Source organism: Eurosta solidaginis, chromosome 5 (assembly GCF_040869045.1).
Source record: "Eurosta solidaginis isolate ZX-2024a chromosome 5, ASM4086904v1, whole genome shotgun sequence".
In the NCBI taxonomy this organism is placed as follows: domain Eukaryota; kingdom Metazoa; phylum Arthropoda; class Insecta; order Diptera; family Tephritidae; genus Eurosta; species Eurosta solidaginis.
Genome location: NC_090323.1, coordinates 159840020 through 159855621, shown reverse-complemented (window position 1 = coordinate 159855621; position 15602 = coordinate 159840020). Strand labels below are relative to the sequence as shown.

The 15602-nt window shown below is 38.3% G+C and overlaps 1 protein-coding gene across 10 annotated transcripts in view; it reads left to right on the top strand.

Moving 5' to 3' along the window:
* The window catches only part of rno (rhinoceros), an 83873-nt gene that overhangs the window by 27612 nt on the left and 40659 nt on the right, over window positions 1–15602 (top strand). For all 10 annotated transcript variants that reach the window (XM_067792404.1, XM_067792402.1, XM_067792397.1 and 7 more), the window contains exons 4-6: window positions 12155–12349; window positions 12410–12626; window positions 12720–12909. In XM_067792404.1, coding sequence (XP_067648505.1) covers window positions 12155–12349; window positions 12410–12626; window positions 12720–12909 — 602 coding nt within the window. The remainder of the gene's footprint in view (window positions 1–12154; window positions 12350–12409; window positions 12627–12719; window positions 12910–15602) is intronic.

Genomic DNA, 15602 nt, shown 5'->3' with positions numbered 1-15602 from the left:
GAGCCACAAGTAGTGCTCACCCGTGATGAATCTATCATCGATATTTGAATATAAAGTTCTTCAATAGTTTAACATCAATATCGAAAATATCGTCGTTTCTTCTATGCATCCAGTACAAGTCTTACAACTTGAAAATCAATAAATCCCATATTTAAATACAATATCTTACTTAACATAGATAGATAGATAATTAGTTGAGGATCGCACTGCGACCATTGGTCTATTGTGCCCTCAGCTGCTTCACAGAATGCTCTGGCCATGGAGAGTCCATAAACTTAGCCCTACGTCTTGAGATTGCGTCACACTCCAGGAGTACATGGTCCGCCGTCTCCGCTGATCGATCACAAAATTGGCATGTGTTGCTCGATATTATACCCAGCTCTTGCATGGGGCTGTTCACTTTACAGTGTCTTGTAGGAATAGTTGTTAGGATTCTTAGATTTAGGAGTTGTTGGATTTAGGCCTGGTTTGCGAACGTAGAGGTATTTCCACAAGTCGGGTTTCCCATTATCTCTTCCTGTTCAGCCTAAGATACCTGCTGAAACTAGAAGAATAACTCGGCTTCGTTCAAGATGCTTTCATAACACCAATTTTACTTTGCTAAATGAATTAATTGCTTATCATGGCTGGTCTGAGTTTTATGAGTGTGATGACATCGAGTCTGCAAAGTCGTATGTTCTACAGATTGCTCAACAGCTTCTTTACACACTGTGTTCCTGTTCACTATGCTAGCTGTGAAACTGATAAGCCACCTTGGTTCTCAGAGAATCTTGTGAGACTAAACAAGTAAAGGTGTCTAAGTTCGGGTTAACTGAACATTATATACTCAGCGTGAGCTTTAATTGCACATTTCATTTTAGATAAATTACTTTTCTACATAATACGTGGCACCACCCGTTTAAAAAAAATGTCTCCAAATTTCCTCTTACAATAAAACTTGATAAGTGAAATATCATTGATTCAAAACTATTTTTTGCTAAGTTATAGCTTATTATTCTAGTCTACGACCCTTTTAAACTTGTTTTATATCTAAGTTGCCGTGGTCTTTAACCGATCCCGTCTATTTTTTCTAGAAATATTTTCTGCTATACGGAAAATTTGTGTACGTATTTTTATTACGACCCATTAATTTTTCTTCGAGTTATGGCTCCCGAAACAGAAAGTTGCTTAGTTATAAAAGGGGCGGTGCCACGCCCATTTTTTTAAATTTGAAGTTTTTCCTATTGTTATAAATCCACTTGGGAAATTAAATACCATTGATATAAAGCTCTTTTTTGCAAATATATATCTCTTTTTTTTATTTTATTTATATCTTATTTTATTCGTCCACGACCCTTTTAAAAATCTTTCATATAGAAGTGGGCATGGTCCTTATCCGATTTCGTAAATTTTTTAAAAATCATTCCTTATAGTAAAGGCAGCCTCTCTGCCGAATTTTGTTACGACAGGTTTAACGATTTTTGATTTATGATTAATAATATTTGTAAAATTGATTTTATCACAAGTGGCCGGTGCCACGCCCATTTAAAATTTTTTTTATCAAAAGTCTCAATATCAGTCCACACGTCAAATTTCAACATTCTAGGTGTATTATTTACTAAATAATCAGGTTTTTTGTGTTTTCCAAAATGTTATATATGTATATAAAAAGTGGGCGTGGTTATCATCCGGTTTCGCCCATTTTCAATACCAATCTATTCTGGGTCCAGATAAGCCCGTGTACCAAAATTGGTGACGGACAGACGGACGGACGGACATGGCTCAATACAATTTTTTTTCGACACTGATGATTTTGATATATGGAAGTTTATATCTATCTCGATTCTTTTATACCTGTGCAACCAACCGTTATCCAATCAAAGTTAATATACTCTGGGTGCAAAGCAGGCTGAGTATAAAAATATTAAATCTAGACTCTATAAACATTTTAAGAGACCTGAAGCATTTAAAAAATTGTCTAAATATTTAGTTGCTCGTTCAAACTTTCACTTCCATAATCAACAAAGCTATAAGTGCTACTTAACCCGTTGTAAAATTAACTTTTTTCGTAATCCGAAACAATTTTATGAATTTTTTAATTCGACAAGCAAAACCTCGGGATTCCCATCTTCCTTATCTTATTTATTTAATATATTGCTAAGCTCTCAGTTATCCCTAAAAAACGAGCAAAAAGTTACATGCCAGCTTCAGTGGTTTGTGCGCCGAAGGTCAACCACCACCAACTTACTGGAGGAAGGGACGGCTTCCTGTATAAAAAACAAACGGATGTGATATGCACCGAAAGCTTTTGACTGTGAACCATAAGCAACTGATTCACAAGCTTCACACAGTAGGCAATTATTATTATGGCTCGCAAGCTACCTCACAAACAGGACTCGAAAACATTTTGTAGAACAAATATTACATGTAATTTAATCAATGTAACCTCTGGTGTACCTCAGGGCAGCCATTTGGGCCCATTGCTCTTTCCCCTTTTCATATATGACTTACCACTAATACTTAAACATTCCCGGGCTCTTATATATGCGGATGACGTAAAACTTTGCCGTACATATTTGCCCTCGGACTTGTTTAGTCGGAACCTCCTTAAATTTGTTTTTGATTAATTTCAGAGCTGGTGTACGGCGAACCTACTCATTTTAAACTGCTCAAAATGTTAGGTTGTGAATTTTCACCGAGTAAAGCCATTTTTGGCACAATATACTCTAAATGCTACACCTGTGGATCGATTATCTGCCGTTAATGATTTAGGCATACTTTTCGACCAAAAACTATATTTTAATATGCATATTTCATCCATCGTAAATAAAGCAACGGGTATATTTGGCTTTGTTAAACATTGAGCCAAAGAGTTTAACGATCCTTATCTCACGAAGATCCTATACACTCTCTTGGTCCGCACAGTACTTAAATATTGCTCGTGTGTTTTGTGTCCTGGACAAAAAAATTATATTTCAAAAATAAAGTATATTTAAATAAAGTAGATAACTGTATATAACTGTAAATAAAGTAAATAACAGTCTGTGCAGAAAAAAATTTTATACTCAGCGTGCTTTGCACACAGAGTATATTAGGTTAGGTTAGGTTAAGATGGCGTGCGTGGGCGATACCCACACTTCCACTCGGAGACATTTTTGTCCATTGTGAGTGCCCTCAGTAAGTACAGGGTGGCGGCAAATTCGTTTAGCCCCATTACCTCCTAGCGGTCCTCAACAACGAACCACTTGCTTTTCCCCAGGCTGTCGAAGAAGCGTGACCCCAGAAATCTAAGCCTTCTTCTTTGAAGCGCCGGACATCGGCAGAGAAAGTGGTAGATCGACTCCTCTTCCTCCTCATCCTGACAGCTTCTGCAGAGGGAGCTTGTTGGTATTCGCCGTCGGAGCATTGGTGCGATAGCACAATGACCTGTGATGACACCCGTAAGTACCCTCACCGCAGATTTGTTCAGTTTGGGAAGGAAGCTGGTGCCCTTCCTATCCAAACATGGCCATAAGGACGTTGAGACTTCGCGGTCAACCCTATTGGTCCATAGCAAATCCGTTGCCCTGTTCTCATATTCGTCGATTCTCCCTAGGAGACAACTCAGCGGCGGTCGGAAGGAGCTGTCCACCTCACTTATGTCTAAGTCGGAACCTTTCCTAGCCATCTCATCCGCGAGTTCATTCCCTTCAATGCCGCTGTGGCCAGGGACCCAGCAAAGGGAGACATTGAGATGACTTATAGAAGCCAGAGAGGCTCTACACCTCCGCACGATGTCCGATTTTATCATGTTGGACTCTAATGCCCTTAATGCGGCTTGGCTGTCAACAAAGATTGTTACGTCGGTGTTGGAGACCGGGCTATCTTGGAGCAGCTTTGCCGCTCTGTCTATGGCATAGACATCGGCTTGGAATACACTGCATGCGTCAAGAATTCGGAATGATTGGCTTAGCTGTAGATGTGTCGAGTACATCCCAGCTCCAGTTCCCTATTCTATTTTCGAGCCGTCGGTGTATATTGTGATGCCCCTGCCGTTGTGTAGGCCTACTCCCCATTCCTCCCTTGAAGGATATTATATGTTCCGAACCTGGAAGTCCCCTGTGATCTGGTCTGTTTTGGATGTTAGGTCAGTCATTATTCCGTTTAATTGCCCCTTCGTCATATCGTCCAGAGTCGTCGCGTGTCCGTGCTTAGCTGTTTTCCACATGTTGGATTGTATTAGTCGTACAGCTCCTCTAGCGGCTAGTCCCTGCACGAACACTTGTGAGGCGTCAAGTGAAAGATGACATTTAGCGTTTCCTGAGGTGCGCTGCTCACGGCGCCTGACATTCCCAGACATGCCAGCCTTTGTACCTTCCCGATCGTCTGCTGATTACTCTTTTTGTCTAGCGCCTTCCACCAGACTAGAGCTCCAGAGTATATTAACTTTGATTGGATAACGGTTGGTTGTACAGGTATAAAGGAATCGAGATAGGTATAGGCTCCATATATCAAAATCATCAGTATCGAAAAAAAATTTGATTGAGCCATGTGCGTCCGCGTCAGATCGCTATTTAAAATGAACGATATTGGACTATAACCACACCCACTTTTTCGATATCGAAAATTTCGAAAAACTGAAAAAATGCGATAACTCATTACCCGGGGTGGGCGTGAGCTTAGCACCTGCTAAGCGACCATATATGTATACGATAAGCGAGAGCACAATGGCTACTTCGTCAAAATCAACGACAGCTCTTTTAGTTTGATTTCGATGGTCGTACAGTGAGGAAGTGTTGCACGCGCGCTTAAAACAGAGTACCAAAGAGTGCGTGTGGCACGTGTTCACCGTTCAAGCATTGAAATCAAACTAAATAAATAATTGATTTTGCTTTCGTGCTCGCTACGCGTTCGTGTTTACTAACACATGCTCAATTTGGTAACCGTGTAAATGTAGTGGTGCCCACCGCTGCTCATTACCAAAGACGGATAAAGCGATGAAACTTGGTAGGTCGGATGACCTTATGACGCAGAATAGAAAATTTGTAAAATTTTAGACAATGGGCATGGCACCGCCCACTTTTAAAAGAAGGTAATTTAAAAGTTTTGCAAGCTGTATGTTTGTTTAATGGTGTGTTCAGTTTATACTTATATTTAAGAATTCATGAGCTTAACACCGGCTTATAATAATTGAATTTCAATTATTATGTTTTTTCTAAGAGAAACTGAAAAGAAAGAAACATTTACTGGCATATTGCGATGGACCATTTCGAAAACCGCCAACGTAATCATAAGCTGTAATTTGGCAGTCGTTGAAGATATCATAATGAAATTTGGCAAGAACGTTACTACTATTACTATATATGTGCTAAATAAAAATTACCAAAATCGGATGAAGAACACGTCCACTTAAAAAAAAATTTTTGAAAAGTCAAATTTTAACAAAAAATTGAATATCTTTACAGTATATAAGTAAATTATGTCAACATTCAACGCCAGTTATGATATGGTGCGCCGTTTTTCATTTAATTTGTCTAGAATACTCTTAATGCCATAAGTCGAACAAAAAATTACCAATCCTTGCGAAATTTGGTAGGGGCATAGATTCTATGACGGTAACTGTTTTCTGTGGAAATGGGCGAAATCGGTTGAAGCCACGCCCAGTTTTTATACACAGTCGACCGTCTGTCCTTCCGCTCGGCCGTTAACACGATAACTTGAGCAAAAATCGATATATCTTTACTAAACTTAGTTCACGTACTTACCTGAACTCACTCTATCTTGGTATAAAAAATGGCCGAAATCCGACTATGACCACGCCCACTTTTTCGATATCGAAAATTACGAAAAATTAAAAAAATGCTATAATTCTAAACCAAATACGGAAAAGGGATGAAACATGGTGATTGGATTGGTTTTGTCGCAAAATATAACTTTAGAAAAAACTTTGTAAAATGGGTGTGACACCTACCATATTAAGTAGAAGGAAATGAAAGAGTTCTGCAGGGCGAAATCAAAAGCCCTTGGAATCTTGGCAGGAATACTGTTCGTGGTATTACATATATAAATAAATTAGCGGTACCCGACATATGATGTTCTGGGTCACCCTGGTCCACATTTTGGCCGATACCATAAAACTAACAACATAAATCGTAAAAAAAAAAATACTGATTTTTTTCGAGTTAGGGACCTTTCCTCGCAGATCGTCACATATTTAAAATTCTAACACACATTCACCGTTTGAAATCGGAATCAAAACTGGTATGAGATATCGTCAAATATAGGAGTATCGGGTTTTGATACTAGAAAACAAAAAATTTAATATACATTTTTGAGTCTTCTTAGATAACTCTTAGCTTATCCGTTAATTATCTCCAACGAGACAAAGATTTATGTGTAATATTTTTGACCTTTGCATTACTGTTTAAAGGAGTGAGACTTATGAGGTGGGTTTTGTCGAAGGCAGAGGTAGCACTCAGTCAATCCAGGGTCAAGTAGAGGTCCCACAAACCCCACTTAATAAGAAAACAGTAGTTATGTGTTAATGACGAAATCAGCGCGGTGGCCGGACGGCGGACAGTATTAGCGGACGGATTGGTGCAGTGGCATTGGCGCAGTGGCGGGAGTAGCACGGCGGCTGGACGGCGGACAGTATTAGCGGACGGATTGGTTCAGCCTTATCGGCGCAGTGGCGGGATTAGCACGGCGGCTGGATGGCGGACAGTATTAACGGACGGATGGATGTAGCGGTATGGACGCAGTGACGGCACCAGCGAGCTGGCTGGACGGGGGTAAGGTAACGGCGGCTAACGGTCGAGCCGCACGATGGCAGGGATGGACGCGGAGTTGTATCAGCCGGAACTCCGTGGGCCGATCTGTGGGCTGAGGGGAAGAGCACCTTGCGGCACAGCGGTAGTCCCTTTAGCTGGTGGACCGGTCTACGGCCGGAGCCGGGGCGGAGGGGAAAAGGGCCGGATGGTCATGTCCGCACACTAAAGCAAGGTGCCGGGGAGCGGTGCACCAGCTTTGTCCTTGCCGGTTCGTAGGCTGCGAGGAGAAACTGGACCCGAAGACATCACGCTACGCAGCTGCAGAACCGGGTCGGCTGGAGCCTTAGCTGAGGGGAAGGGGTGAGGTATCCATAAGGCGGCGAGCCGCTCCTTACTTAGCTGGGACACGGGCGAGAAAACCATAACGGCGGCGACCCGTTGTCCCCGCAAGCAAAGGGTGACCCGTGCTAAGGCAGCACCCCTTCCACTCAGCTAGTCAGGAGGAGTGACTGGGCTGCTTAATAAAGCAACCACTTTCTCTAACTATCCTGCGAGGAACGAAGTGCCAACAGCAAATTCATTCTTTTTATACTGCTTCTGTTATGATGCGAGTGAGAAATGAACCGCTAATTGGGCTCAGTGAATTGCATATATATATTATTGTTGTCGCCAAATGCCATTCGAATGCATGGGTATGTAACTGCTGCTGTTGGCTACCTGTTATGTGCTATGTATGTATACTCTCAGGCGTAGGCGAAAAAGGATTACAGTGGGGGTCTCAGGCGTCGGCGAAAAAGAGTTCAGTGGGGGTCGTACTATTGTAACGCTACGTTACAGACTGTAAAAAATATAGCAACTCTGATGCGCATCTACATATCTACTGTTGAGTGGAATATCACCCTATCTCGGCTGCCGTTTCGAGAACGCCCTATCTGTAAATATTTTACAAAAAACACCCTATTTCAGAATATTTTTCATAAACGCCCAATCTTATGATAAAATGTGTTGAATTTATGCTCAGATGTGTCGTTCTTGAATTAAATTCTGAGATAGTGCGGTTTTAAACCGAATTATCAAATAGGGCGCTTTTGAGATAAATTGTGAGCTGGGGCGTTATTCAAAATTTATATCCATACATCTTAAGCCAAGTTTACATATTTCGAGATTATTTTCATTTTCATGAACTAATTTTTGAGATAACGATTTTTACCTAGAGCTGGTATCATTCCTAGGGACCATCCTTGGATAGAAGCACCAAATAAAATTTAAGCGTCTACAAAAGGCATAAACTAGATGGCTAACTAACAGATTTAACTAAGTAGATTAAATGTTGTGGATTTATTTTATGTAGATTCATTACACTAGCACTAATCTACATGCTCTTATAAAATAAAGCCACTAAATTCCTACTTGGTGTACTAACTTCACAGAAAGCTCCCATGTATTTGAAAAAGGGCTATTGTTATTGTGTTGAGTCATAAGTTGGCGGATCTATAAAAACTTACACATTGAAAAGGCGAATTAGTTACTCACACATACACAGGCATATGGCTATAAACTACAAATATAGACGTATATAGCTCGTAACCAAGCATGAGCTACAAGAGTTCTAGAAGTTGAAACGTGTAGACCTTTGGAGAAATATGCGGACGAGACACGGAGAGTATAAAAGCAGCGCAAGCTGAGTAATAACAATCAGTTTGATTTAAACACGCTATTGGTTGCGAAGTATAATTGTGAAGTACTACTCCCAAAATAATGTAAATAAAGACCAGTTTGCAATACTTAATATTGGAGTGATTTATTCAACAGTTTAGCGATACGAACGTTAGAAGAAGGTTTCAAATAAGCGGAGTTTCCCCGAAATTCGTTACGGGCCACCGTGGTGTGATGGTAGCGTGCTCCGCCTACCACACCGAAGATCCTGGGTTCGCACCCCGGTCAAAGCAACATCAAAATTTTAGAAATAAGGTTTTTCAATTAGAAGACAATTTGACAAGCACTCCAAGTGTATTTCTGCCATGAAAAGCTCTCAGTGAAAACTCATCTGCCTTGCAGATGCCGTTCGGAGTCGGCATGAAATAAGTAGGTCCCGTCCCGCCAATTTGTAGGAAAAATTAAAAAGGAGCACGACGCAAATTGAAAGAGAAGCTCGGCCTAAAATCTCTTCGGAGGTTATCGTGCCTTACATTTATTTATTTTATGTATATAAAAATAAATTGCTGTGTGTTAGTCTCGCGGCTTAACTGATTTCTAAATTTTTTCTTGTTTCGTTCGTTATGGTTCAAGGATGGTTAAGACATTTTTTTTTGGGAAAAGCAGGCTGTCCCACGCCCTTAGGAAAAATTTAAATTCGCTTCATCGCCGCATTTATTTGAAAAATGTTTTCAAAATTTGTTATAGAGATTTCATATATGTATGAGGGGGTTCAGTAGAGTGCGAGTGAGAAAGGAAGTGAGAGCGGGAGTGCGTGTGAATTAGCATTCGCTGGCATATCTATCTATCGTATGTACATAAGTATATATTCTTTTAGATAAAACAAACAAGTGAACTAAAAAAAAATTTATATATTTTATCCGAATTTGGTGAAATTTGAAGCTTCTATCTGATAAATGGAGGAAGTATGACAAAAAAACTTCTTTTATGAAAAATCGGTTGTACTGTATTCTACAGTGGTTCGATCCAGTTGGTACCGACAAAAGTCTAACCGGAGACTAAAATATAACCACCGATCAAATTTCATCAAGTTATCTCAACATTTGAGGGACTATTTCGCGTTAAAACAGACTGACGGACAGTCGTACATGGCTAAATTAGCTCAGATCGTTATCCAGATTATTTCGGGTTACTTATTGGTGGGTCTATCTCTTCTCCTTTAAGAATAAATATATTTCAGATTCGTGCGTTTTGATATAGAACTCATAAATTCGTACATTTATTGAATAATTTAGCACTTTAATAAAAAAATATTGTCGGCTTATATTCAATATCCTCTATCAGCTATTTTAATGAAAATAAGATTTAAGATAAGATAAAAAAAGTAAGGGTGTCTAAGTTCGGGTGTAACCGAACATTATATACTCAGCGTGAGCTTCAATTGTACATTTCATTTCAGATAAATTACTTTTCTACATAACACGTGGCACCGCCCGTTAAAAAAAATGTCTCCCACTTCCTCTTACAATAAAACTTGATAAGTGAAATATCATTGATTCAAAACTATTTTTTGCTAAGTTATAGCTTATTATTCTAGTCTACGACCCTTTTAAACTTATTTTATATCTAAGTTGCCGTGGTCTTTAACCGATCCCGTCCATTTTTACTAGAAATATTTGCTGCTATAGGGAAAATATGTGTACCCAATTTGGTCACGTCGGCCACCGTGGTGTGATGGTAGCGTCCTCCGCCTACCACACCGTATGTCCTGGGTTAACACCAAGCAACATCAAAATTTTAGAAATAAGGTTTTTCAATTAGAAGAAAATTTTTCTAAGCGGGGTCGCCCCTCGGCAGTGTTTGCCAAGCGTTCCGGCTGTATTTCTGCCATGAAAATCTCTATGTGAAAACTCATCTGCCTTGCAGATGCCGTTCGGAGTCGGCATAAAACATGTAGGTCCCGTCCGGCCAATTTGTAGGGAAAATGAAGAGGAGCACGACGCAAATTGGAAGAGAAGCTCGGCCTTAGATCTCTTCGGAGGCTATCGCGCCTTACATTTATTTTATTTTTAATTTTGTTACGATATGCAAAATTTTCTTCGAGTTATGGCTCCCGAAACATAGAAAATTGCTTAGTTATAAAAGGGGCGGTGCCACCCGCATTTTCAAAAATTTTAGTGTTTCCCAATTTAATGTTATAATTCAATATAGAAAAAAAAATTTTATTGATACAAAGCTCTTTCGCTAAGATATAGCTTATTATTTTCTTCTACTACCCTTTTAAAAATCTTTTATATAAAAGTGGGCGTGGTCTTTAACCGACCATTTTTTCTAGAAATATTTCCTGCTATAGGGAAAATTTGTGTACCCAATTTTATTACGATCCGTTAATTTTTCTTCGAGTTATGGCTCCCTAAACATAGAAAATTGCTTAGTCATAAAAGGGGCGGTGCCACGCCAATTTTTTTAAATTTGAAGTTTTTCCTATTTATTGTTATAAATCCACTTGGGAAATTAAATACCATTTATATGAAGCTCTTGTTTGCAAAGATGTAGCTTATTTTATTCGTCCACGACCCTTTTAAAAATCATTTATATAAAAGTGGGCGTGGTCCTTAACCGATTTCGTAAATTTTTTTTCAAAGCATTTCTTATAGTAAAGGCAACCTCTGCCGAATTTTGCTACGATAGGTTTAACCATTTTTGATTTATGATTAATAATATTTTTAAAATTGAATTTATCACAAGTGGGCGGTGCCACGCCCATTTTAAAAATTTTTTTTCAAATTTTTATCAAGAGTCAATATCAGTCCACACGTCAAATTTCAACATTCTAGGTGTATTATTTACTAAATAATTAGGTTTTTTGTGTTTTCCAAAATGTTATATATGTATATACAAAGTGGGCGCGGTTATCATCCGATTTCTCCCATTTTCAATACCAATCTATTATGGCTCTAGGTAAGCTCGTGTACCAAATTTGGTGAAGATATCTCTATATTTACTCAAGTTATCGTGTTAACGGACAGACGGACAGACGGACGGACGGACATGTATCAATCAAATTTTTTTTTCGATAACTACTGATAATTTTGACATATGGAAGTCTATATCTATCTCGATTCCTTTATACCTGTACAACCAACCGTTATCCAATCAAAGTTAATATACTCTGTGTACAAGTACAGCTGGGTATAAAAGCGATTATTTTCTTTGCTCTGCAAAAACCCCTCCATTAGCAATATTTTTAATAAAAATAATTTTCATTCGTTTAGCAAAAAGCTCAAATAAACTGAGCTGAGAACAAAAAACTGTTCTGAATACCCAACAGGGTTTCTCACAACCCAATGGGATACTTCATATAAGGAATTCAAAATATAGCTGTCAAACCGGTTTTTTTGCGCTCCTAAAAAAGTGGGTTTGTGCTAATAGAGGGTATTGAATATAAGCCGACGACATATCTTTGACATTCGGCCGAGTAGATCCGCTGCTTTGCACAAACAATTACATATCGACATATCCTAATAGAAAGATCGTAAATAAGATGCCATGTTAACAAGGACGTATGTAGCTGAGAAACATTGTTGAAAAGGTCATACCTCAAAAAAATCATTAATAAATTCGTATCTGCGGTAGTCGGCTAATTAGATTGTAAATTGTTAAATAAATGTTATCCTTTTACAAAAGTGTTATAAGTTTAATTAAGTTTTATATGGTTTAGCGATGCATATAAATTTAAAATTTGAATTTGTTTTCTCCTTCACTTACAGAAAGGATCTCATAAGTGCAATGAAATTGCCGGATTCAGAGCCTTTGGCTAATTACGAGTATCTCATTGTAAATGATCAATGGAAGCAAGAGTGGGAGAAGGGCGTGCAGGTGCCTGTCAATCCTGACTCTTTGCCAGAGCCATCCGTTTATGTGCTATCAGAACCAATAGTGCCGCCTGCGCATGACTTTAAACTGTAAGTTCTACATGTTACCCATGCAAATTTAATATGCTTAATACTTTCTTCTCCTATTAGTCCCAAAAATCGCTTCCTGCGTATAACCAAAGACGATACCTACTCGAGCGAGTTGCATTGTCTAACAAATGTGGTTGCGCAAGCGGAAAATACATGTGCCTACGACATTGACCCGGTCGATGAATCATGGCTGCAATTACTCAATTCCGATCGTAAGCAATATGGTGCTTATTCCATAACGGAAACGCAATTTGAGCGCGTCATCGAAGAACTGGAGGTGCGCTGTTACTTTCTTGCATTTAATATGTGTATATACAAATCTTTACATAACATAGTACTCAAACAAATATATATTTTTATGTGTGTACAGATACGATGTTGGGAACAAATACAGGTGATCCTGAAGAATGAGGAAGGCCTTGGCATTGAGTATGATGAAAATGTTATATGCGATGTGTGTCGATCACCAGACTCAGAGGAAGCAAATGAAATGGTTTTCTGTGATAATTGCAATATTTGTGTACATCAGGCATGTTATGGTATTACAGCGATTCCATCAGGTTTGTTTTTATTTTAAATTTAAATAAAAAAATACATATTTGAACTAGGGCTGCTAACCGGTTCGAACCGAACCGGTTCATGAACCGAACCACCCGCTATTTTGGGGCTTTGAACAGAACCACGAACCGAACCCTTTTTTTCTTAACTACAAAAACCGAACCGAATACCACCCAAAAAAATGGTTCGGTTCGGTTCAAAAAAAAATTTTCAACAAAAATTACTTAACTTATTTAATTCACCACTTTGGTTGAAAATACAACTCTAAGATAAAATTGCATACATTTTTTATCGATGGCAACGCCGTGAGTTGTCACTTTTGATAGTAATAGCGTCTACTGTTTGCGCCTGTGGGAAAAAGCTTGTAAAAAAATAAACAAATTTACAAAATGGGTTCAAACCCCGTGCATAACAACTTTGTATATGAAAGAGCTTTTTCATTTTTCATTTATAACATTTTTTTCATTTATAACATAGTCCGAACTATAACACAAACCACATACATACAAATTATAAAAAATTTTAAGTTCAATTAATCAAATTTTTATCAATTTTCGAAAGTTTTTAAAACAGTTTTTTAGAAAAATTTTGAATGTGCAGTCTTTTAAAAAAAAATTTTCCCCGAGGGTGTTGCCCATATCTTCCATATAAAAACAAATTTTGTTAATGCGGAAATTTTGTTAATGGAAAAAATGGTAACACCCTCCTGAAACTTGCACATCATTACACTACAGCTAGATGAGCTACAAAACTGCACACAGAAATTTTTTGAAAGTTTTTAATAAGTCTGGAAAACTGATGAAAATTTCATTAATTGTTGGGAGCTTTGTGTAAGCTGTGAAATGTATATATATATAGTTTGTGTTATAGTTAAAACGATATTTTAAATTAGAATTATTAAAAACGAATAAATAAACATAATTTGGGAACAATACGGTTTTAAAGGGAGACCATATTATTTTTCACATAACCGTACATACATCAACATTTATAAGCCCAAGAAAAGCTAAGAAGACATTTACATTTTCATGAATATCTTTTAGGTTGTGTAGTAATCTCGCATCTAAAATTTAGTGGGTATGTTTTATATGTATATTGAAAGCAGCTAATTGAATAGTTTTTCTTCTCTTAAAAATACGACTACGTTCTTATGTGCAGAATATATGCGTTGTAAATACTCCCTATAGGTACAGTCATAGATAAAGATAGATAGATCCTTACATTTTATAATAATCAACAGACCGTTTTGATAAGTTTTATAAATAAATACATACATGGATTTGATCTCAATAACTGTATTTTATTTGTATGCTTAGTAGGTACATATCGATGGTTGGTTGCACACAGATCCCAAGTGACGAATTTCAAATTTTGTATACTATCAAAACTTAGTATTAAACGTTTGAACCACTTGAACCGAACCCGTTCGGCGGTTCAGAGGTAGCCGCGAATAGGTTCATGAACCGGTTCAAGTTTTGCCATAGAGGTTCGCACTAGAGGTTATCTGCGGCGGCGGCGTAGGCTCTATTATATACCGGCGTGGGCGCCCTACGTCGGTGTTCTTACTTTAAAAAGCTTGATTTTTCTATTTAAAAAAATAATATTTAGGAAAGGTTTTGTTTGTATGTATTTAAGGAAATCAACGTGTTGGCCATTTCGGAAAGATCCGGAGTTTATGCTTCAAGATCTCGCAGACCGTTCAAAAATTTTCAGGAGTAGCTCCTTGCTGATGGATTGTCCCTCGTTCGCTTACTCCAGAGAGGATTCGAACCTAACCCCGGTCTTTGGAATTGGTACTGCTGCGTCTGCTGAAAAGAAATAGAGATACATAAAATAGTCACACTTTTGTCTGTATATCTCGTGCAAAGCGTAGTTTCACCTAGGGTTAACTCCTAATAATCGTCGCGAACACAATTCCTTTAAATAATTTGTGGCTCCTTGGCGGCCACGCACAAAGGCAACTTACGGTTGCTATTAATGGTCTTTTAATACTCATGACTCTCGTGGTACAGGGCGCCTCAAGTTGTACGTTAGGGTAGTAGAACACACGGTCCTTAGTTCGACTGTCTTGGGAAAGCTTTTCCTTCACCACTTTGAGTGTTTTTGCGAAGGACAAAGCCTCACCTGGTAAATATATGTGCCTACATATTCACATTTGTAAAAGGAGCAGTAACGTGTTGGTGATATTTAAACTTGCTTGATAGGCTATAATCAATGTGATTCACTCCAAGGGACTAGTTTTAGATAGGGCCGCCAACTTTAGGAAATCTCAAACCGGGAGACTTGGGTGTTGAAGGATTAAGTGTGAAAATCAAAATTAACATTTCAGACCCTATTGTATAGTTTCGCAAATAGACAACAGATGTTTGAATGTAAGCCCAAGTGATTTTTCAAACCCTTAGACGTACATATATCCTCAACTTAAGTATGAGGTAAGAATCATTTCAAAGGAGTGTGTATGCCCTTAGAACCACTAAAGGATCTTGCGTCACTGATTTCGCTTATTCTTTCAGCCAATCGCAATATAAATTTTTTTTTAAATCGGCACCTTTTTTGGTTAATTTGCTTATTTTAACAACTTGAGGACAATTTGAAAGCACGTTCGCCTTGGGTCAGTTTATCTGAATTCATTGTTCATTATTAATTTTTTGCAAAAAATATGCAAAGTGAGCATATAAATTTATTAGATATATAA